This window comes from Talpa occidentalis, unplaced genomic scaffold (assembly GCF_014898055.3).
Source record: "Talpa occidentalis isolate TD23 unplaced genomic scaffold, MPIMG_talOcc4v2.1 talOcc4.2, whole genome shotgun sequence".
NCBI classification, from domain to species: Eukaryota; Metazoa; Chordata; class Mammalia; order Eulipotyphla; family Talpidae; genus Talpa; species Talpa occidentalis.
Genome location: NW_023602073.1, coordinates 3374743 through 3399499, shown reverse-complemented (window position 1 = coordinate 3399499; position 24757 = coordinate 3374743). Strand labels below are relative to the sequence as shown.

Here is a 24757-nt window from a genome sequence, read left to right as displayed (position 1 = left end):
ATTTTTTAGTTATTACAAATAGAAATTTATTTTTATGGGGTCCTAATCAATATGTGTGTGGAGGTATGCAAGATTTTCTACACAGGAAATGAAATGACGGAATCAATTTACAGATTTCCTAAGAGGTTTGTTTTCTTATATCTAGCGTCATGTTTTCCAAAAGTCTTTCATTGCTATGATCTATTTTTTTTCTTTCTCCAACAGAAATATTAGTCTCTTCTAGTTGTTTTTCCTCTTCTTTCAATACCTTTTGTTCTGGTCACCGTGTTCCCCCCTACGGTGATGAAAACTATTAATAATATCCTGAGAATTCCTAAATTCTTTTTTTTTTTTTTAGATTTATTTATTTTATTTATGCACATAGTGCTCAGGTGTAGGCCACATGTGCAGGGGGTGAGAGGATTCATCAGAGTCAGAGTCAGGAGTGGAACAGGCAGACTGACTGAAATACACTGGTGAGGGGAGCAGCAGAGAGACAGGAGAGATCTGCTGCGCCTTCTGGGTAGCTCCGTTGTTGGGACTTGAATTCTTGTTGCAGTGGCTGCCGATGGCTTCATAGTGCTGAGCCTTAAACCCTTGTGCCACCAGGGAGGCCCTGATTCCCACATTTCTGTTCTCAGCTTAGAGTTCCTGATGCATCACACACATGTCCAGTTGCGTGTGGAATTCCAGTGTCTTCCAGCCCGTCATGCGGACAGCATATTAGGAAAACATTCCTCGTACCTCAGCCACCGAGTTATTGCTGAGTTCTCCTCCCCTTTGTCCTTCCATTTTAGAAGTGATGACCTGTTCTGTCTTCTCTGACTCTGTCAGCTGAACATCTTTTCTTAAAATTTTATTTTATATATAATTTGCATCATTTTTTATTTTGCACAATGTATGCATTTTCATCTTGGTTATAGTCACCGACAATTCCTACCCCCCTTATTTTAACCCTAATCCCTCCTCCCTCCACCCCCCAAAACCCCCGGTTTGAGAAACCCCATCTCTGGTTTATAGTTGCTTGTAGTTGAACATCTCTTACCTGTGCTTTTCCCCCCCTCATTGTTTGAACATTCTGGTTTCGGGTTCAGTTTTTGTTTACTGTGAGTTGGAGATCCCAGGCTTTGAGGTCACAGGAGTAAAATATTGGCACAAACTTGTACATGCTTTTCATTTGTTACGAAGCTCCTTTAGCACATGCTTCCAGGTATGTGTCTGTTACACCTGCCAACCAGGTTATCAGCTCCTCAAAGAGCAAAATTTATTCATCTTTTTGTTCTTAGAATCATAGACACTTTCAAATTGATAAGGCAAGCTATAGTTCTGCTTTAAGGACCGAACTGGTGAATGTGGAGGCGAGGCTCTTTCAACTGCGAATTCTATACATCCTATATAGGACCAAAGACCCACAAAATAAGATGTTTGCACTTGCTCTGTCTGACCCAGGCTGCCGTCCCGGAGATGAGAAATGTTCCCTCCGAAGGGACAGTGTCATTTGAAGACGTGGCTGTGAACTTCACGTGGGAGGAGTGGCAGTGCCTGAGTGAAGCTCAGAGGACCCTGTACTGGGATGTGATGCTGGAGACCCGCAGTCACCTGGTGTCCCTAGGTGAGGAAGCGCCAGTGTAACACCCTAGTGCACTGCTGTCTTCTGCACCGATAAGTGTGCACTTCCTTATGAAACTGAGTGCTGGTGAGGTTGAACATGCAGGCAGTGTACATTGTGGGTGTTTCGGTTTTTGTTTTTTTGAAGGAAAGATTCAGATAGGCCTCTTTTGCACAGCTCTTCACACTACATTTGTTAGTTTTCTTTTTTTTTAATAGAGGCATGTTTTATTTATTTGTTTGTTTGTTTTGTTTATACATGCACTGGGTACAGTCAGAAGCACGGGAGGGTAAGAGAATTCACCAGAGCCAGAGCGGGGAGCAGAGCAGGCAGAAGGACCGAGGTACACTGCTGAGGGGAGCAGCGGGCGGCAGGAGAGGTCTTCGCGCCATGTGGGACCCTCCTCTGGTGGCTGGGGAGCAGCCGGGGATCGAACTGGCGCTGCAGCTTCCCAACCCAGCGCTCAACCCCTGCGCCACCGGGGAGGCCCACATTTGTTATTTTTCAAAGACTGAAGTTGAACTTGATAGAAGACCAACACTGTTTCTTATCACAGGGCATTGTGTTCCCGATCCTGAGGAGAGCATCAGGTCGGAGCAGGGAGTGCAGCTGTGGTCTGTGGACGATCCCCCAAACCAGGACCTCTCAGGTCAGTCAGTGCTTGCCAGGCCGGGAGGCTGAGAGGATGCTGGGAGTGTGGCCATGTTATTGGCCACAGTGAGGTGCTTTCCCATTGTGCAACCTCGGACAGTGTGTCTGCATATATCAAACTGATTCTTTTTTTTTTTTCTTTTTCTTTTTTTTAAAGATTTATTTATTTATTTATACAAGCATGGGGTACAGTCAGTCAGATGCGCGGGAGGGCAAGAGAACTCACCAGAGCCAAGTGGGGAGCAGAGCAGGCAGAAGGACCAAAGTACACTGCTGAGGGGAGCATGGGGCAGCAGGAGAGTTCTGCGCATCATGCAGGACCCTCCTTCGGTGGCCGGGGAGCAGCGTGGGATCGAACTGGCGCTGCAGAGGCTGCGGGCAGCTTCGCAACCCAGCGCTCAACCGCTGCGCCACCGGGGAGGCCCTCAAACTCATTCTTTATTCAGTTCCCAAATACGGCTCTCTCATGCATTTCCTCCTGCTCTTTTTATGGTGGTTGTCTGTGTTCTTAAACCAGTCTGCAGTCCCTGATACTGTGGGGATTATTCTGTATTAATCACGTTTCTGTATTCTCTCAGTGTATTCTCACAGACTGTTTTCTTTAGGTACCTGTTCAGGAATTTTTTTATTTCTGTGTGTTCATGGAAAGTTTAGCCAGTGGGAAATTTTCTATGCAAGGGGAGAGCAACAGTACTCACAGAAATGATCTTTGTTTTCTGAAGTTATACACTCTGTGAGGAAAGAATGTATAATAAATATATTTATTAATAGAGAGGTAAAGACACAGAGGATGTTTGACCAGCATGAGTGAAACAAAGTGGAGGATGTTGTTTTTGTGTGTGTGCTCCATACGCATCATTATGGAGATTACTTCTTTTCTGTCAGAGCTCAGGTGAGGTGAATGGCTTGCACTGACATGTCATATCTATTGTTCCCTCTGCAATCTGGCCTAGTGGCTGTCTATTGCTATTGGACATGTCACTTTGCAGGTGACCAACTCAAAAGGGATAGAGGGGCGTTGACTGGAGAGTTATTTAGAACATGAGTAGTGTTTCAGGGGCAAGCATTGTGACCGCCCACATAGTAAATTGTGAGGCTGAGGAGGACCCAGAAATTGTTCATCATTGGAAGGGATGTTCTGTTACATGGGAGGGGGAACCTGAGGTGGTGGTGTCTAAAGCCATGGCACCAAGAGTTTGAGGTTGAGGGCTCATACCTTGGGGAGCAGTGTGACCTGTGCAATTCCACCTTGTCATGGGAATTGTTGGGAGGAAAGTAAAGGAAACAATGACAGTGTGATGTAGCTGAGAGTCACACACGACATAGAAACTGGAGTTACTGTCAACAAAGTAGAAACGCAGGTTCCAAGCAGTGCGGTGAGAACTCCAGGATGTTACTCTCAAAAGCATGTGGGAAAAGCCTTTAACGCTGATAACCACAGGGTGGATGCAGAACTTTTTTCCTGTTGCTCAGCAGGGAACGTGGGACACAATGATGAGCGGAGTTTGCTACATGTGTTAGGATTCTGAGCCTTATGCGATATATTTAAATAAGAACTGACAGGTCTCTGCCATGGAGGGAAGTGCATGCCTCTGAGAACCTCTGCAGGTGTCGTCGCCAGGGCCAGGGTGGAAAGAAAAACTAAGGAAATGGAGAAGCAGAGTCCTTGTGTCTCAGCAGGCCTCTTGCTTAAAGTGCCTTGGCAATGACTGGGTCACTCAGTCCACAGATTTCTGGGAAAGCCATGGCCTCTGCAGGGCTTGGTTATTCAGAAAGTACCTGCAAGAGCTGCACAGGGTCAGTCTAACAAAGAAAGTATGTAGGATCTATGTTGGGTGAAATGCTTCTGGTTGAAATCGACTACTGTAGTTAAAGGACTGTTTTTACCAAATATTTATGGTTTTATAAAACCATGGTGAAATTAGTTTTACTGCTTTGTTATCCTGGTTTGGCATTAGAAAATCTGTTAATTGGGGCCTCCCTGGAGGCCTAGAGATTAAGTCTCTTAGCTCTCTCTATTATGGCCTGAGTTTGATCTACAGTGAAGGAGCTCACCCACTTTGGCACAGCAGACCTCTCCTGTCTCACCCGCTGCTCCCCTCAGCAGTGTATTTCAGTCAGTCCGCCTGTTCTGTTCCACACACTGTCTCCACGCTCCCCTACAACACCCCCACTCCTGCACCTCTGGCCTACACCCCAGATCTTCTATGCTAAAATACAAAATACCAAGAAATCTGTTCTCCCCATAAGTTGCTACAGGCAAAAAGCATGAATCAGAGAATCAATACCTGTAAATTGTGTTGTAATATAGGAGCTTTTGTGCTGCTTAGTAGTATTCACTCAAAAGGCTTCCTTTTTAGAGACATGGTCACTTTTTTCTCACTTTAGATGTCCATACTGGGGATCACCTGACTCACGACAGCCCTGCAAATCAGGGCAGACATGTGTGGCAAGTTCTTACCGCCAGCAGAAAAATACCATCCAACGAGAGAACTGACTTAATGGAAAAAAGCAATTTGGACTTAATTCATTGTTTGAACCATAATATCAAAAATGGAAACAATTCAGCAATGACGCCTGAGAACGTTACTATACATAGGACCATAATGATCCCTGGTGAGCCTCATGAAGAGCATGCTGGAGAGAACAAGGAGGTCTTTAGTAGAATGAGGGAACCCATCAAGTATCCTAAGCACCTTAGTCACCAGGTGATTCAGAACTTTCAACAACCTTTTGCATTTCGTGAACAAGGAAAAGTCTTAAGTGAAGAAACAGTATTTACACCTAGAGGAGCCCTTCCTGAAGGGGCTGCCCGTAAATGCAATGAGTGCAGGGACACCCGTGATGAGGCACCTTTTGTTGTCCGAGACAGAGCCCAAGGGGCACAGACTCCCTGCAGTTGTAATGAAAAGGGGGGAGCTGCGAAGAGGACTCCAGAGCTTTTGAATCCTCCTAGATATGTTGAACACGAGCAGCAGGAATGTTATAAAAGTGGGGCCAGTCTCAGCAACACATTTCACACCTATCCGCATGAGAGTACCCAGTTAGGGCAGAATAATTTTGGATATAAGAGATATGGTGAAGTGGCCTCTAAAACCTCTGTTCTGACTGAACATCAGAAATCACAAGCAGACGATCAACCTGATGAGTGTGGGGGCACCTCTGAGATTTCCTTACAGAGGGGATACCAGAGAAATCTCACTGCAGTGAAGTTGTTTGGCTCTAACGATCACGTGAAAACTTTATCATGGAAGACTGCCCTCACTGTACATCCCCAATCTCAAACGGGAGTGAAGCGCTACCCGTGTCTGGTATGTAAGAAAACTTTCAGGCACAAATCTGCTTTTAGTGTCCATCAGAGAACTCACACAAGGGAGAAACCCTATGAATGTCGGGTGTGCAGGAAAGTGTTTTCCTGTAAGTCAGTTCTTGTTCTACATGAGAGGACTCACACTGGAGAGAAACCCTATGAATGTGAAGGGTGTGGAAAAGCTTTTTCTAGTAAGTATTACCTCAGTGAGCATCAGCGAATTCACAGTGGAGAGAAGCCTTTTGAATGTCAAGAGTGTAGGAAGACTTTCTCCTGGAAATCATCCCTCAGTCACCATCAGAGAAGTCACACTGGAGAGAAACCCTATGAATGTGAAGGGTGTGGGAAAGCTTTTTCCAGTAAGTATTACCTCAGTGAGCATCAGAGAATTCACACTGGAGAGAAGCCTTATGAATGTCAAGAGTGTGGGAAGACTTTCCGCCAGAATTCATCCCTCAGGAAACATAAGAGATGTCACACTGGAGAGAAGCCTTATGAATGTCAAGAGTGCAGGAAGACTTTCTACCAGAAATCGTCCCTCACTGAACATCAGAGACTTCACACTGGTGAGAAAAGCTATGATTGCGAAGGGTGTGGGAAAGCTTTTTCTACTAAGGCACACCTCATTAGACATAAGAGAAGTCACACTGGAGCTAAACCCTATGAATGCGAAGGGTGTGGGAAAGCTTTTTCCAGTAAGTATTACCTCAGTGAGCATCAGAAAATTCACAGTGGAGGGAAGCCTTATGAATGTCAAGAGTGTAGGAAGACTTTCTCCTGGAAATCATCCCTCAGTCACCATCAGAGAAGTCACACTGGAGAGAAACCCTATTATTGTGAAAAGTGTGGGAAAACTTTTTCTAGTAAGTCACACCTCCTTTTTCATCAGAGAAGTCACACTGGAGAGAAACCCTATGAATGTGAAGAATGTGGGAAATCTTTTTCTAGTAAGTCATCCCTCACTGTCCATCAGAGAAGTCACACTGGAGAGAAACCCTATTATTGTGAAAAGTGTGGGAAAACTTTTTCTAGTAAGTCACACCTCATTACTCATCAGAGAATTCACACTAGACAGAAACTGTATGAATGTGAAGAGTGTGGGAAAGCTTTTTCCAGTAAGTATTACCTCAGTGAGCATCAGAGAATTCACAATGGAGAGAAGCCTTATGAATGTCAAGAGTGTGGGAAGACTTTCCACAGGAAATTATCCCTCAGTAGTCATCAGAGAAGTCACACCGGAGAGAAACCTTATGAATGTCAAAAGTGTAGGATGACTTTGCAGCGTAAATCATCCCTCAGAAACCATCAGAGAATGCACACTGGAGAGAAGCCTTATGAGTGTCAAGTGTGCAGGAAGACTTTCCACCTGAAATCATTACTCACTGAACATCAGAGACTTCACACTGGTGAGAAACGCTATGATTGCAATGAGTGTGGGAAAGCTTTTTCTACTAAGGCACATCTCATTAGACATCAGAGAATTCACACTGGAGAGAAACCCTATGAATGTGAAGGGTGTGGGAAAGCTTTTTCTACTAAGACAGATCTCATTAGACATCAGAGAAGTCACACTGGAGAGAAACCCTATGAATGTGAAGGGTGTGGGAAAGCTTTTTCCAGTAAGTCTTACCTCAGTGAGCATCTGAAAATTCACACTGGAGAGAAGAAGACTTATGAATGTCGAGAGTGTGGGAAGACTTTCCAGTGGAAATCATCCCTCAGGAAACATAAGAGAAGTCACACTGGAGAGAAGCCTTATGAATGTCAAGAGTGCAGGAGGACTTTCCACCGGAAATCATCCCTCACTGAACATTAGATACGTCACACCAGTGAGAAACGCTTTGATTGCGAAGGGTTTGGGAAACGTTTTCTCCCGTAAGTCACACCTCATTAGACATGAGAATTCACACTGGAGAGAAACCCTATGATTGGGAAGAGTGTGGGAAAGCTGCTTCTAGTAAAACACCTCATTACACATCAGAGAATTCATACTGGAGAGAAATCCTATGAGTGTCACGAGTGTGGGAAAACTTTCCGCCAGAAATCACCCCTCAGTAAACATCAGAGAAGTTACACTGGAGAGAAACCTTATGAGTGTCAAGAGTGTGGGAAAACTTTTTCCAGTAAGCATGGTCTCACTGGACATCAGAGATGTCACTGGAGAAAATCCCTGTGATTGTGAAGAATGTGGGAAAACTTTTCAGGAAGCCAGCCCTCAGTAGGCATGACAGATTCCACACTGGATAGAAATGCTATGAATGTCAAGAGTGGACAGGCAGGCCTCCCCTGGTGGCGCAGGTGGTTGAGCGCAGCGCTGTGAAGCTATCCGTGGCCTTTGCGGTGCGAGTTTGATTCCCTGGCTGGCCTGGAGCAGCCCCATGGTGCGCAGACCTTTCGTGTCTGGCCCACTGCGTGTATTTCAGCCGTGTATTTCGGTCAGTCTGCCTGTTCTGTTCCCCGTCTGCCTCTGGTGCATCCTCTCACTCTCCCACACATCTGTCCTGTACCCTGGTTCTTGTATGGTTGAATAAATAAAAATCCTTTAAAAAATATTCAAACTTGGGAGCTCAATCACATCGTGCAGCTGAGAACAATGGGAACTGACATGCAGTTTCACTCCTAATTGCGTAGTTACCTGGTTCACTCTGTTCTCCCAAGTTCATGCAGTGATGATGTTGGTGTTCCTGTTGCTGATGCTTCTAGTATCCTCTTCACTTCCTGGGCGATGCTATTCATGTCCACGGTAGCTGTCTGTCTACAGGGCACACTGCATGTTGCATGGGTAAGTGATCTCTCTGGGTTTTCTAACTTAGTCGTCACGTTCTGTCCAGTACTCTAAGCCTCTGTGGTGCCCCCCGATGCTGGAATTGCTCAAATCCAAAATGTCCTCCTCTAGAAGGAAAAGTTGAACTGTGGGCTATCTGCTGTAGGTTGAGGTCTGCAGGTGTCTTTACCCACTTTTCATGATGAAGTTTTTCAGGGCCTCCCTGGTGGCCTCGGGGTTAAGTCTCAGCGCTATTGCGTGCTCTGGGGCGGGTTTCAGCCCCAGCTAGGGAGCCGCCCCACATATGGCCGCAGCAGGCCTCTCCTGTGTCACCCGCTGCTCCCGTTAGCCAGGTATTTTTTTGGAAGATTATTTCTGCATGCAAGAACTGTGGTGCAACCCAGAGGTGTGATGGGGTGAGAGGATTCTCCACAGCGAGATTGGGGAGCACAACAGGTGGATCTACTGAAATCCACTGCTGAGGGGGCCAGTTGGGAGACAGGAGAGGTCTACTGTGCCATGTGGGTCACCTCCCTGACCAGGGATTGAACTCGTGTCTGCAGTACTGAGAAAAGCTTCATAGTGCTGAGTCCTTACCCCTGCACGAGCTGAGGCCCCAGAATTTTTTTATTAAAGTATTGTTCATCTTTGTGCAATATTGGATTACTCCCCTTCTGTATAATTCTTGCAAATGTCCTGTCCGCACCACCCCTGCGACCAGTCACCCCAGGCCCTGTTGCTCCTCCTCCCCTCCTGGCCCCTCTTCTGCTATGTCCCCTGCTCGTGTCTCAGCTCTGTCATCTGCCTGCTAGTTTTGTCTTTTTCCCCTGACCCTTCCTTCTGTTTCCCTGTATTTCTCCTGGACCTGATCGATGTAATCCAGGTCTTTTTCCTTCACTCTTTGTTCAGAACATAATCCCTTCCGCTGTTGCTGGCCGTGTCCTGAATGTGGTGTTTGTCTTAGTCAGTTCATACCTTGGGGTGAGTGGTCAGCGTGGAAGGTTGTGGTAGAGCAAGTCCTTGATGTCACTCTCGCTCCGACTCCCTCTTCAGGGGCCCCGGACACCTTCTGGTGTATTTCTGTGGCGCCGTGGTGATGCTGAGCGGAGAGAGAGCCCGAATAACCAAAGCTTTCCTGATTAAAAGTGGGGGGAAATGAAGGAGTCACACTTCTGATCTGAAACTAAAGGTCCGGTACCTCCCTGGTGGCCCAGGGGTTAAACACAGTGCTCTCCAACTACTGCAGCCACCGTGCACAAGCTGGATCCCCAGCCGGCCGGGAGCTAACTGACATGGCGCGGCTGACCTCTCCTGACTGGCCTGCTGCGCCCCTCACCAGTGTATTTTGTCAGTTGGCCTGTTCTGTTCCCTGCTCTGTCTCTTGTGAATCCTCTCAACCCCGGCATCTCTGGCCTGTTCCCCAGCTCTTGTGTGCATAAATAAACAAATCTTAAATATTCGTTAAACGAGCATTTTGGAAAGCCAAATAATTGAGCTAGAGTTTCCTTATCAAATTCCCAGTTATAAATTAATCTGACTTGCGATATCATCATTTTGAAGAACACCAATAAATATGTGTAGATTCATGAAACAAATCTGTAAAAACGTGGATGTGTGCAAGATGATGTGGACCATCCTGAGAGACAGAAAATACACCCTGAGAGCAGGCCAGGAGGAGATGCTCCCCTTTTCATGAGCAGGGATGGGCGTCAAGTCCTCTTGGCCGGGAGAGGTGGCGTTTCCAGCTCGTGTCCTGAGACTTACTTGTGGGCTTGGCTGCGGGGACCGACATGTCGGCCAAGGTGAGGTGATTGTGGCCTCTCACGCCGTCCTGAGGAGAGAGGGGGTGGGTGCCGTACTCCTGTGGAGAGCTGGGGTGGAGTATACGGACGCTGCTCGGGGTGCTGTCTCGCTGGGACTCTTCGCATGCGGCTCGGCGGCCTTTCGGGGTGAGCTGAGGAAATAGTGTGCAGCACACGTGAGGTCTGTGAAGATGCCCCCGGCGCTCGCTGCGGTCACTGCTGAGTCACCCGGGAAACTTTTCCATCTGAGGTGAGCCCTGTGCCGGTTCCGGCCGCTCCTGGCCCTCCAGGGATGCTGTCTGGGGAAGCCGGAGCCGCCCCTACCCGGGCCTGAGTCCCTAACTCACCGAGGGAGGGTACTGTGGGCTGGGGGCGAGGGGGAGAGTTGGGGTGCGGAGGAGGCCCCGACCTCGGCTGGGGCCTGCGCCCTTCTGGGCAGAGGCGGCCCCGGCACTGTCAGCCTCGGGGGCTCGCGCCGTCGCTGGTCAGACCGTGCCCCGGTCCCTGGTGGGACCGTCCCCCCCCTCGCGCCCCCGTGACCCGCGTGTCTTTCCATCGCCACGATGGTCTTGGCGCCTCGGGAGCATCAGCCCGTCCCGGGCATGTCCTCCCCGCGAGCCGGGGTCCGAGCTGGCGGTGCCTCCTCCGGGTTCGCGGTCCTCCCTCGTCTACCCCGGGGCGCTGTTCCTTCGGCGCCACTGGACACGGGGGTTCCCCTGGGGCTCCTACGGGCGGCCATCGTCAGAATGTGGAGAGACGAGTGAGTTCGGGGTGGTTCTGTGTCTGTCACTCGCCTCCTCCGTCTTCTGGGGGGGGGGCGCGTGACGTCGAAATTGGGAATTTAAAAATGCCTATTGTTATAGGAAGGGGGGACCGCAAAGCCCCCAAAATACCCGCTCTAGAAAGGGTCTGCTATCTGCTGCATCCATTAAAAGCATAAAAAGGGGCCTCCCCGGTGGCGCCGCGGTTGAGCGCTGGGTTGCGAAGCTGCTCGCAGCCTCTGCGGCACCGGTTCGATACCTGGCTGCTCCCCGTCCACCGGAGGAGGGTCCCACATGGTACTCAGACCTGTCCTGTCACCCGCTGCTCCCTTCACAGCAGTGTACTTTGTCAGTCTGCTTGTTCTAGTTCCCACTCTGGTTCTGGTGAATTCTCTTACCCTCCCATGTTTCTGACTGTACCTAGTGCTTATATAACTAACTAAATAAATAAATCTTTTTTTTTAAAAAAAGAAAAAGCTTAAACTTGAAAAGATCTGGCCAAGTGTCTTGAGGAAGGGATGGTTGCTGGAGCCCCGCAGGCAGGAGGGGAGTGGCTGAGCCCTGTACCGCTGGACCAGGGCAGCTGCCCCTCTGGTGGCCCAGGCTGCAGCCTCAGAAGCAACAGCATTTTGCTGTCCCCAGTCCCTGCATGCAGAGCCCCTCAAGCCTCTCAGCGCTGCAGAATGTGTCCAGGTCAGCCAGCACCTCAGGAAGGCTCTGAAACATAAACTGGACAGTCGACAGAGTTATAGGTCATGGAGCTTCCATTTCCCCTTGTTTAAGGAGAATGATTCTGACAGCGAAACCGGAGTTGTTGTTTAGAGCCGAGTGGAGTTTCGGCTTCATGAGAACGTCCAGAAGTTTCCGATGAGAGTAATTATTGGCAGTTTTCTCAATGGAGAGCTGTCATCTCAACTTGGGAAAAATGTACACGTTGGGCAGCTGGGGTCCTGGGAGATGATACTGACAAGGCAGCCCGGGATGGGTGCTCCGATAAAGGAGAAAACACTTCACGCGGTGTCCAGGATGTCGTCGTAATTCAAGACACCATTTGCATTGCTCACAGTAAGCGACCCCAGGCGCTGTGACGTGGAACCTGGAACACGGGGTGCTTCAGCCTCTCAACTCCCTCCCTCTCTCCTGGGGGTGCCTGTCTGGCTGGGGGCATCTGCGTGATCATTTGGGAGCTCCGGCTCCTCAGGTGTTGCTCCGTCCTCCTGCGTGTCTGTGGAGTTCTCTGGCTGCAGCCAAAGGAGGGGTGGGGAAGGACCCTGGGTGAGGTGGGAGGTTTCACGAGCAGACCTCCCTCCTGCCCTGCTCGGGCGGCTGCCGCTCCCGCAGGCACCGCGGCTGTGGAGACCTGTGATGGAATCTCAGTGTGGCGCGCAGAGATGCTGTGCCGGTGAGCATCTGGCGGTTTTGCTCGCTTCCCTCCTGGAGTCCTCTGTTCACCTTCGAAAACTCGGGGGGTTTAAATGTTTCCCTTATTTGTGCTCCGGAGCCAAGGCTGCTTACTGTTGAGCGTCTCGGGTAGTGAAATATTTCTTGTCTATAACGACACTTCATCGTGTCCTTGGTTCTCGTGGGCCGGGTGCTCCCCGCCCTGCATGCCTGGAAGGACATTGTTGGCCACGGTGCAGTGAGATCCATCCCCTCTCTCCTTCCCCGTACAAGAATGAAATGATGCCATCCTCCTGTAGAGAGCTGGGCATGTAAAATATGCAGACTGCTTGATACGGGTTTTCTTTGTCGGGGGGAGCGACCTGAGGAGATGCTTTCCAATGCCGATGAAATTCTTCATGTGGAAACGTGTTCACCAGCCGTGTCTTGCAGCAACAAATCGCTGGAGACGATGTGTAAGTGCCTACCGCGAGGACAGTTGGACAGAGGACAGTGGACCGTGTCCCTGGACGGCGCTGGGGCAGCTGCAGGTGGACGGTGAAGCGGGCTGAGGAGGATGCGGGGCCCAGCAGGGGTCTCGGTCCGCCCGGGCTGGAGAAGAGGCTGCCCCTCCTGGTGCCGAGAAGCGGGGATGCCACGACCTCGGGGTGGCGGGGGCGCGGGGTGTTGCTGGGGCGGGGATCCGGGTACACAGCGCCCCAGCCCGACGGGCGCAGTGGACCCACCTGTCTCTCCCGGGAGGTCCGCTCTGGCGCGTCCGCGGTCCCCGCTGAGGAATCCCGAGCAGGTGCCCAGCTCGGGACAGATGCCTTTCGCCCCTCGAATGGCTCTCGACGCGTCCGTGGCCGTGTTGGGAGCAGACACGGGCCATCTTCTCCCTTTTGTGCGGAACTCCCCGACGGGCGCCCCCACGGGATTCGCCCAGGTGTGCTGGGCCCGCGCACCTGCCAGCCACACCTGCATGTTCCCGCCCACGCGCCCCACCTTAGCCCCTGAGTGAAGTCAGGGCCGGTGGGACCCCAGTTTCTGCGCGACCCATCTCCTATGGCCTGGGGCCTCATGATCGCCGGAGGAGCGGGTGTGTCCTGGGTGGGGGCATGGGAACACCCCCATGCGCTGCCCGCGGAGAAGGGCCTTACGGGCCCTGTGGGGGCACTGCAGGTGGGAACTGGGGGGCTTGGCTGGCATCTTACTGTGCCGGGAGGACCCTGGGGGTCGGGGCTCATTCCTGAGCGTGACCCTCCCTGTCCCGCCTCTGCGGACAGGTCTCCCAGTGCGTCGTGCCGAGTGGGTGCACCTTGGGTGGATGCACCGGAACTGTCATCCCCACCCATGTGTTATTCTCAGGCACTCACCTCAGGGTTTGGGGACCGCGGGGTGACATAGTCCAGGGCCATCGCTCCCTCCCTGCCGGGTCTGACTGGCAGGGGAGCACCCCGCCCCCACCCGGGTCTGAATGGCTGCCCGGAAGGAAGGGGAGCCGGTCTCTCCACCCCACCGTGTGCCCTGGGGGCAGGTGATGAGGATCTAACCAGGGCTCCCAACCTCTGCCCTCCAGAGAGGATCTTCAGGAAGTAGGCCATAGGTCCTCCCTGGGGAGCAAAGGTCACAAGCTGCTCTGTGAGGCTGTCCGCAGCCTCTGCAGTGCTAGTTCGGACCCAGCCAGGGAGCTGCTCACAAGACGTGGCAGACTCCTGCAGTCTCCCCGCTGCTCCCCTCAGCAGCGTTTCAGTAGATCCTCCTGTGCTGCTCCCCATTCTCTCTGGTGAATCCTCTCACCCCCCCCCACATCTGGCCTGTACCCCAGTTCTTGTATGTATAAATAAAAAATGAGGAGATAAATCCTCCACGTGATTAGGTCACGAAGGGCGGGAGGCAAAGTCCCTCTCTGCTCACGCTTCTCTAGTAAAGTAAATTCAAACTTTTTTTGAAAGAAAGTGGATCAGGCGGCTTCCTGGGTGAAAATCTTCACTTTATTTTTTTTCTCAAAGATTATTTTTTTGTACAAGAACCAGGATACAGGCCAGATGTACGGGAGGGTGAGAGGATCCGCCAGAGCCAGAGCCTGGAACAGAACAGGCAGACTGATGAGACACACTGCTGGGGGGAGCAGCGGAAGCGGCAGGAGAGGTCTGTACGCCATATGAGACCCTCGCCGGCTGGCCAGAGGTCAAACCGGTGCTGCAGAGGCTGCGGGCAGCCTCACAGCCCAGCGCTCAACCACTACGCCACCAGGAGAGTCCCCCAAATCAGGCTGCATGTTCACAATGAAGGGCAGGCTGCGGGTTCAGAAAGACCAGCAGCTCCCCTCCCAGCTCCCCGTTGGCTAGTTGCTTTGGTAACTATCAGTTCAAAATCACATCTGATAGAATGAAAGTCTCCCAGTAATTTGAGCAGAGGCCATGCCAGGGACTGTATTGGTTCAGGTTGTCCTAAATTGCCTTCTGAGTGGAAACATTGTTTTCTAGCTGGCCTACGAGGCTGTGATTGAATAGGGTGGGAAACCAGTGACTCTATGAGTTTCATTTTTTCTAAATTGTTGATAGTGTAACTTGGGCTATTCCTCAGATTTTCATTTTAGGTTTCTCCACCTAGCCATGGTATTTGGGGGTTTTCACCCACGAGGCCTCTGAGCTCCATGTCTAAAACAAGAATTCTCATTTGAGGCTGGTGTATATAGAAAGAAAATCGACTTTTAGAGAATCATGAGAAATATTTTAGTAAGTTCTAGTTTTATCTACTGCAATGCGTGTAGTAGGTAGATAAAGAAATGGGAGGAATAAAGAATAAAGCCCTAGATAGTTGACTTTTTAATACAGAACTCACTGGGAGTGGGCTTGGGATACACGTTAGTGCTCCATTGGACCTAGTTTCTGTCTAACTTTAATAATTAAGGGAAAATTCCTTTCTCTGTAAGATTGCTGATTGTTGTTTGTAGTTGGAAGGAGTTACCACTATTTTCTCAGAGGCATTGCTAAAGATGGTTATAGCTAGCTCAGCCAGTCACAAAACTGCTGTCGATTGATTCTCGAATGTGTCCTCTAACAGCTTCCATACCAATTAGCACCAAATAAACAGGGATGAATTAGCAGGAGACTATGGTGCCTTCTGGCTTTTCAAGGGTTTTATTATACTTGGAGCTTGGCTCACCTCTGACATTCAACTGTTATCTTTAATTGTAAAGTAAAAGACTTTCCTCCAGTTAACCCTTCCCTTAAATGGCCACATCTCCATGCCAAAAGACTTGGCCCAGGGATGTTTAGAGCTTTTTGTTCCCAGAAGTTTTGGCACTTGTTCAAGTAAGGCCAAATGTTGAATTGCTGCCTTTGGCAGAGAACTACTAATTTTATAAGAAATGTAATATTTGTATCACGCACTGTCATTTGCCATCAAACTGGTTAATCAGTGATTGATCAGTATTTGCAGTTTTACTTTTAAATGCTTATTTTAGCAATGGTAGAAACTAGCCCTAAACAAATGAGGAGACTCTAGCAGGAGTCAGCTAATGAGATTCCTGATTTTTCAGAAATCTGCCCCATGCCCCGACTTTTGTCAGATGACATGAGTAGCATGGTCCCCGTGATCTTTGTATTCAGGCTCTTCTGAGCTGGTCTGATGTTCATGCATTCAGTATTTGGCCCACCCATTTAGACAATCAAGTTGCAACAAATCCTTGTTACCGTGGGTACCATCACAGCACACACATAACATTCTCACATCTTATAATCCACTAGTACACCTAAGAGTAGTTCTGAACAGTGAGGAAGGGAGAGCGCTTAGTCAAAGCTCAATGTCTCAAAGTACCAGCTGCTCAAATGTAAAATGTGATGATGAATTTTTTCCATCGGGGTGGCCTGGAAGGCAGCCCTAGATGGAGACTCCACTGTCCTAAGTTTTAGATCCAATGCAGGAACTAGTAGTTCCTTCCTAAATCTGGAATTTCTTTGTGATGGTTTCTCTCATATTAGGCCCATTTCTTGTTTTGTAGACCAGGGATTATATTTTCTCCTGCTAGATCAGTGTTGCTTCCATAGTTTGGGGGCACTTGCTTAATAAGAACACATGCATTATACTACAAGTCATTCAGATTTTTGTTTACTGCTCAAAGAGAAGTCTGTGGGCCTCCCCGGTGGCACAGCGGTTGAGTGCGCTGGGTTGCAAAGCTGCCCGCTGCCTCTGAGGTGCCATTTCGATATCCGGCTGCTCCCCGGCCACCGGAGGAGGATCCCACATGGCGTGCAGATCTCTCCTGCCGCCCGCTGCTCCCCTCAGTAGTGTACTTCGGTCCTTCTGCCTGCTCTGCTCCCCGCTCTGGCTCTTGTGAATTCTCTCACCCTCCGGTGCTTCTGAGTGTATACAGTGCATGTATAAACAAAAGCAAACAAACAAACAAATAAATAAATAAAATGTTCCTCTATAAAAATAAATAAATAAAATGAAAAAGAGAAGTCTGTGTCCTGCCATGCCCATGTATCCCCCACCCTCTCCTGCTGCACACAGAGACACGCACAACCAGTTTCAAGTTTTACTTCCTGCTGCTTTTCTCCTATGCCTTTTTAGCACCTGTTGTGACAAGTCTGGATGGTTCAATATGAAAAATGACATGACTGCAGTAATTGTCATGAGAATGAATTACACATATATACACATATATGAAGTATGTCAAATTTTGTGTAGAAATGAAGAAAAAATAACTTCACCTCATTCCAAGTAGTAGGCTCCCACTTTATTAACCCATGTTTACCTTAATCTCACCTAAGCAGAGAAGATCCCTCTGCCTAGATATACCTGGGCCGTCTCTACATTTGGCAGCTGCAGTGGCCCCTGCCAGAAGACTGTCCAAGAATTCTAGACAACAGATGACAAAGAATTTGAGCTAACTCACAGCCAAGTAGATGTGGTACGGCTTGTGTGACCAAAACTTCTACATTCTACAGAAACGTTGACGCACAACATTCAGAGTCCTTTGTCATGTTCATTCAAGTTCAGGCTTCCTCTTGAACGCTCTCTGAGTCTACATCTGCTGGGTGAATTCCTGTGAGGTGACTTGACCTATGACTGCTTCTGCGGCAGGAATATGGCCCACCAAGGTTGTGCAAAATGAGATCACCATATCGAAGTTGGTGTTTGGACTTCCTCTAAATGCTGTTCTAATTCTGGAAATAAATTTCTTTCCTGATTTTACTCAAGTTCTGTCTTCTTTGATCCAACCAAACTCCCTTCGGCCATGATGGAAAATGAAACCCTAAAAAATGTTAGGAGCGCTTCTTAAGCAATTACAGATTAATTCATTTCTTAATCAATATTTGTGCTCAAATTTGATGAGGGTTCAACTCCAGAATTATGTTCTAGAACATCTAAGTATGTAAGTCCCATTGTCTCTGACCTGTGCACACTGGCAATCAATGCTTCGGAAGGACATACTGTACAATTTTCAAGAATGCCAAGGGGTCCTTAGTAACAGCAGCTGATAGGGATTATGTCCACAAAGCCTGCGGGCGCTTAGCAGTCCTCAGTCTTGAATTCCCCCAAGTTCTAATATCCTTTTAGAGCACACTGAGGGGTGGAAATCCGACAAGGGCTATCTGAGACTGCTTTGGGCCAGCTGAATCACTGGGGACCCCAACGTCAAGGACCAGCAGGAACAGTAGCTAGAGAGATTATTGGAGGGAACAAGACCTGTGACCCAGACTTTCTAGGTCTAATGAGGCTGCTCACCTGGAATATGAGAGTTCGCAGGGGAGTCTTCAGTTTGCCTGGCTAAGGAATCTGGACTTGACATTTAGGTTTCCTCAGGCACCAAAGAGTATCTGGGAAGACCAGCTGGGAATCAGTCTGGCTCTGAAGTGCTAGAACTATATGCATTAGAGAAGAAGCAAGTGGGAGGGAAGGGATGAGAAAAGAGGATCCCTGGAGGTGATGGGAGGCAGCATCGGCACTAGAGGGAAGGAGCTGACCTGGAGTCCATGCCAAGTGTAAATGGATAAGGGGGAAACAGATGAAAGGCACATCTAAGACATGGAAGGTTCTGGCGATAAGTAAGCATTACATGAGATGTCTGGAATATGGTTCCTCTCTGGTCCTAAGGTGCCGCTTCCCCCTCTGATAAGGGATGGAGACATTTGGACAAGTCCTTCCAATGTGAGAACCTGGACACTTCCTCACTGGGATGTTCCCTTATTCGTGGAAATGAGTCTCACAAAAGGGCAACCTCCACCCGCCTGTCGGAGCCCCTCCTTCTGACTCCCAGGAGCGCCCAGTAAGTGTAATCCTGTCACAGAGGTGCCTTGTAGAGCCGCGAGTGTCCTCTCCAGGGGCCACACAGGCTCACAGCCCTGCATCCGATTAATGCCTGTGCTGGGTCAGCTCAGCCTCTTGGTCATGAGCAGATGGAAATTTACCTATCAACTCCCCGTCTTTTTCGTCCTCCATGATACTCCCCTGGTGACGAGGGGAGGCCGTTGGCCCCTCACCTTCCTGTGCCGGGCCTGTCCGCTGCAGCCCTGCTGTGTGGCTCAGCCTGCTGCCCAGTGAGTGTATTTCCCCCAAATACCAAACTCCCCTTCAAGCTTGATTTATTTAAAAGATTCATTTTCATTTATGTGTGCGTGTAACAGGTGGGTACAGGCCAGATGTGTGGGGGTGAGAGGACTCTTAAGAGACAGAGTGGGGGGCCTCCCCGGTGGCGCAGCGGTTGAGCGCTGGGTTGCGAGGCTGCGCGCGGCCTCTGCGGCGCCGGTTCGATCCCCGGCTGCTCCCCGGCCACCGGAGGAGGGTCCCACATGGCGTGCAGACCTCTCCTGCCGCCCGCTGCTCCCCTCAGCAGTGTACTTCGGTCCTTCTGCCTGCTCTGCTCCCCGCTCTGGCTCTGGTGAATTCTCTCACCATCCCGCGCTTCTGACTGTACCCAGTGCATGTATAAACAAAACAAACAAACAAACCAGCAAACAAATAAATAAAGCATGCCTCTATTAAAAAAAAAAAAAAAAAAAGAGAGTGGGGAGCAGAGCAGGCAGATCTGAGGTGCTTCACTCCTTGTGCCACCAGGGAGACCCCACATATCCTTCTACTCTGGTGAATTCAGCTCACATGTCCCACAGTTCATAAAAGCTGACTGACTTCAGTTCCAGAATACTTTCACTCTCTCTCCTGCCTTACTGCCGGGGACTCTGCCTGGCAGCGTGCTCTCTGCAGGTCAGTTATCATGGCGAGTGCTTTTTATTTTCTCACTCTATGACATCTGCTATTGTCTCATCCTCATGACTGTGAGATTTACAAGGAAGAGCTAAGCGTTTGGGTCTTCAGAGACGTGTAACCCAACACTACAAAGTGTTGGTTTTCCTTCTCTTGTACCATGTCTGCCTTCAGCAGACTTTTCACACCGCTACCTAGCACATTATTCCACATATGTGTCTGTTCTACCTGCCAACCAGATGATAAGCTCTTCAAGGAGATTTTATTCATCCTTGTATTCATAGACTCAAAGACACTTCCAAATTTGTAAGATAAACTATCGTGGTTCTTTTAGGAGCGAATGGGTTAATCCAGAGGCAAGACTATTTTTCCTGAGAACCGTTCACAACACAGTGTAGAGTAGGAAGATGGTGCCTCCTCTACAAGAGCACAAGGAGGAGCGTTTACACTGTTGCTGTGTGACCCAGGCTGACGGCCCTGAAATGAGGAGAAATGTTCCCTCACAGGGGATGGTGTCATTGGAGGACGTGGCTGTGAACTTCCCCTGGCAGGAGTGGGAGGACCTGAATGATGCTCAGAGGACCCTGTACCGGGATGTGATTCTGGAGACCTGCAGTCACCTGCTGTCCCTCTGTGAGGAAGCTGCCGTGTAACACGAGTGCAAGTGCTGTTTTCTACACTGATTAAGTGTGCTCTTTCTTGTGAAATTGGGTGGTGGTGAGGTTGAACATGGCCAACAGACTAGATTGTGGGTGTTCGCCCTTTTTCTGAAAAGTTCCAGTTGACCTTCGTTGCACAGCTCTCAACACTGCTTTGTTAGTCTTCAAAACTGAAGTTTAACTTGACCGAACCAACACTGTCCCTCATCGCAGGGCATTGTATTACCGATCCTGAGGAGTACAGCCGTGGTCTGTGGAGGAAGCCCCCACGCCAGAGCCTCTCAGGTCAGTCAGTGCTTGCCTGGCAGGAGGCTAGCAGGAGGCTGAGAGAGTGGCCAGTGATATTGGCCACACTGCACTACTTTTTCAGTGTCCAAACGTTGGACAGTTTATCTGCATTTATCGAAGTGATTTTTTATTCAGTTTCCACATAAACTCTCTTCTAGATGTCCTCCTGCTCTTTTTGTAATGTTTGTCAATGTTGGACTTCACCAGTATGCAGTCCCTGATCGTGCAGGAAATTATTCTCCAGTAGTCACATTTTCTGTGTTCTATTAGTTTATTCTCACTGACTGTTTTCTTTAAGGTACTGATTCAGGCATTTGTTGTTTTTTTGTTTTATAATTTTTTTTAATTAATTTATTTATACAAGCACTGGGTACAGTCAGAAGCGCGGGAGGGTGAGAGAATTCCCCAGAGTCAGAGCGGGGAGCAGAGCAGTCAGATGGACTGACGTACACTGCTGAGGGGAGCAGTGGGCGGCAGGAGAAGTCTGTGCGCCATGTGGGACACTCCTCCAATGGCTGGGGAGCAGCCGGGGATCGAACCAGCAATGCAGAGGCTGTGGGCAGCTTCGCAACCCAGCGCTCAACCTCTGCGCCACCGTGGAGGCCTCAGGCATTTTTTTTTTCACTCAGTATGTTCATGGTATGTTTTTGTCAGTGATAAATTATCTATGAGTGGAAGTGGTCTTTGCTTTGTTGAAGTGATATGCTGTGAGAAAGGAAAATGTGGGCTTCCCTGGTGGTGTAAGAGGTCAAGCACAGCACTCTGAAGCTATCTGTGGCCTCTGCAGCACGAGTTCCATCCCTTACTGGCCAGGGAGCTATCCACATGGCGCGGCAGACCTCTCCTGTCTCGTCTGCTGCTCCCCTCAGCAGTGTATTTCAGTCCTCCTGCCTGTTGTACTCCTCACTCTGTTACTGGTTAATCCTTTCACCCGCTGCACCACTGGCCTGTACTCCAGTTCTTGTATGCATGAAACAAATTCTTTTAAAAAAAGAAAATGTAACATATACATATATTAAATAGATCAAGCCATGGAGAATGTTTAACCATGATGAAAGAGGAAAAGTGGAGAATGTTATTTTAGAGTGTGTGCTCCAAAGCCATCATTAGGGAGGTGAAGTCTTTGTAGCGCTCGGGTGAGATGCATGGTTTGCACGGACATGTTGTGTATGTAGTTCTCTGTGCAGTCTGGGCTAGAGGTTGTGTGTGGCTACTGGGGATGTCATTTACCTGGTGACTGACTCAAAACTGATAGAGGGGGTTGACTGGAGAGTTATTTAGAACATGAGTCGTGTTTCAACGGCAAGCCTTGTGACCACCCACATGAATCATTGTGAGGCTGAGGAGAACCCAGAAATCATTCCGTGAGGGGCGGGATGGTCTGACATGGCAGGGGAAACCTAAGGTTGTGGTTTCTAAAGCCGTGGAACCAAGAGTTTCAGGTTGGGGCTCATACCTTGGGAGGAGTTTGATCTGTGCAATTCCACCTTCTCGTGGGAATCATCTGGAAGAAAGCAAAGGCATCAGTGAAAGGATGATATAGTACAACTAACATACTCGATAAAAACTTGAGCTGCTATGAATTACGTAGAAGTAGGGACCAAGGATTGCAGTGACTCCAGTAGCAGCCAAGGAGTGTTGATGTCAGAAGGATGTGCAGAAAGCCTTTCACAGTGACGGCCACAGGCTGGGTGCAGAATTTTCTTGCCTTCGATGAGCAGGAGAAAGTTGGACAAAAGATGAGGCAGAGTTTGCTGCATACGCTGTCATTCTGAGCAGCGCGTGATATAGCATTTAAATAAGAATTGACAGAAAGGTGTCTTCCTGCCATGAAGGGAAGTACATGCCTTTGAAAACGTCTACAGATGACTGTAGCCGGTGCCGAGGAGACATAAAAACTTTATGGGTTTCACTTCTGATTTTCTTGGTCTTCTGCCTTTCCTTTCTAGTGAACTGAACTATCATTTTGTTAAATTTATTGCTCTTTTCAAATTCCAGATTTCTGTTCATAGAGAAGCCCAAACATTTTTGCCATGATGTTACGTTTATGTATTTATTCTTTACTTTGAAATGTCCTTCTTTGTGGAAATTTAGAGTTTAGATTGTTCCTTTTCTAGTTTCTTGAGTTGTGGAGTTAATTTAAGCAGCTGAGATCCGTGTAATTGTTAGTGTGTCAGTGCTTGAAATTTACATCTTACCGTTTTCTGAGTCCACAGTTTTTGGGAAATTTATTTCATCTCCATATTTTCAATATATTCCTTAAATTTTTAAATCGAGGTAACATTTGATTTAGGGAATAGAGTTTCATCTCCTCAGAGGTCTGTCACCACCACACTCAGCACCAGTGCACTCGTGGGCCTTCTCCAGAGATCTTTGAATGCCCTCCCAACTCTATATCCACACCCACTCTCCATCCCTCTGTAATACCCACAATTCTGCAGTCATATTTCTAGAGTTTGTTCTGGTTTGGCGGTTCCTTTATTTTGTTTCTCCAGATTTGAAATTGGAGTGAAGCTATCCAGCAAATGTCTTTCTCCTGATTTTCTACATTAGCTTAATCCTCCTGCTATGCTCCATCCTGTTGTTGTAAATAGCCTGAGTTCATCCTTTTGTATAGCTTAGCTGTCTGTATTCTATCGTGTATGTGAACTGCATCTTGCTTTCAGATTTAAATTTGGCCCTATTGATCAACTCAACTTCTTGAACTTACATTATTATTTTCCTTCTAATCGCAATTGGGGCTGGAACCTCTCCTAATATTGTGTTGTCTTCCTCTTATGCATTCAGTCCTGCCTGTGTGGTCCGCACACATTCAGCGACCTCACCTTAGTGCATATGGAGTATTTTTAGATTTTCTTTTTTTTTTTTTTTTTAAATTGATTTATTTTTTATTTATTTATACAAGTACTGGGTACAGTCAGAAGCGCGGGAGGGTGAGAGAATTCACCAGAGCCAGAGCGGGGAGCAGAGCAGGCAGAAGGACCGAAGTACACTGCTGAGGGGAGCAGCGGGCGGCCGGAGAGGTCTGCGCGCCATGCGGGACCCTCCTCCGGTGGCCGGGGAGCAGCCGGGGATCGAACCGGCGCTGCAGAGGCTGCGGGCAGCTTCGCAACCCAGTGCTCAACCGCTGCGCCACCGGGGAGGCCCCATATGGAGTATTTTTAATGACTACTCAAAATATGTCCTTTTCTATTGTTGTGATCTTCTTTGCATTCTGTGATGGTTTTGACTCAGTTTATATTCTTCTGATATCAGTGTGTTCAACACAGCTCCATATTTGATTATCACTTTTCCAGCTTACAGTTCCTTCTTCCATTCCACATGGTGCACTTAAATCATTGGTGGGTGTGATGTGGATTAGATTGTATTGGTGTCGCTTTCTTATTCATTCAGACACATTTTCATTTCCATGTGGAATTTTTTTCATTTATGAACAAACTAATTACAGAAAGAGAGGCCCAGGTATTTTTATTTGAAAAAGTTTCCTTTATGATCAGCCTTTTTCATACCTCATTTCCTCTCGATTGCATCTCTCTGTTTCTTTGAGTTTGTGTGACATGCTTTTATTCCTTTCTCCTTTTTTGACTGGTGATTTATGTGTAATATGTCATCATGTTTTTTTTTTTTTTCAATAGAGGCATATTTTTATTTGTTTGTTTGTTTGTTTCTTTTTGTTTATACATGCACTGGGTACAGTCAGAAGCACGGGAGGGTGAGAGAATTCACCAGAGCCAGACTGGGGAGCAGAGCAGGCAGAAGGACCGAAGTACACTGCTGAGGGGAGCAGCGCGCAGCAGGAGAGATCTGTGTGCCTTGTGGGATGGTCCTCCAGTGGCTGGGGCGCAGCCGGGGATCGAACTGGCGCCCCAAAGGCTGCAGGCAGCTTTGCAATCCAGCGCTCAAGCGCTGCGCCACCGGGGAGGCCCTGTCATCATATTTTTTATGCTTAGTGAGGTATATTGATTCATAATAGTATTTTTTGTGTACAGTATTGTCATCTAGCCTGTGTGCACAGGACATCATGCTCCGTTTTCATTTCCCGCCCATGTGTTCTCCTGGTGTCTTTATTGTTACAATGTGCATTACGTGCCATATTAAAAAGCTATGAAACCTTTTAGAAACTGAAAAACTCAACTCTTCAGCATTCCTACCCTACACCAACATTGTTGCCATCACAATATCTCACTACATCGTGTATTCCCGAACATAATTCCATGGTATTTTTTTTTAATAGAGGCATGTTTTATTTATTTATTTGTTTGTTTGTTTTGTTTATACATGCACTGGGTACAGTCAGAGGCGCAGGAGGGTGAGAGAATTCGCCAGAGCCAGAGTGGGG

General features: G+C 48.4%; 1 protein-coding gene across 29 annotated transcripts in view; it reads left to right on the top strand.

Moving 5' to 3' along the window:
* The window catches only part of LOC119251631 (zinc finger protein 420-like), a 257400-nt gene that overhangs the window by 21968 nt on the left and 210675 nt on the right, over positions 1–24757 (top strand). For 23 of the 29 annotated variants that reach the window (XR_008552956.1, XR_008552955.1, XR_008552953.1 and 20 more), the window contains exons 2-3: positions 1429–1591; positions 2145–2237. Coding sequence is in view for 22 of the 29 variants with exons in the window: in XM_054698257.1 (XP_054554232.1) it covers positions 1429–1591; positions 2145–2237 (256 nt within the window). In the remaining 7 variants the exon portion in view is untranslated. The other 6 variants (XM_054698266.1, XM_054698267.1, XM_054698265.1 and 3 more) reach the window with 5 other exon arrangements.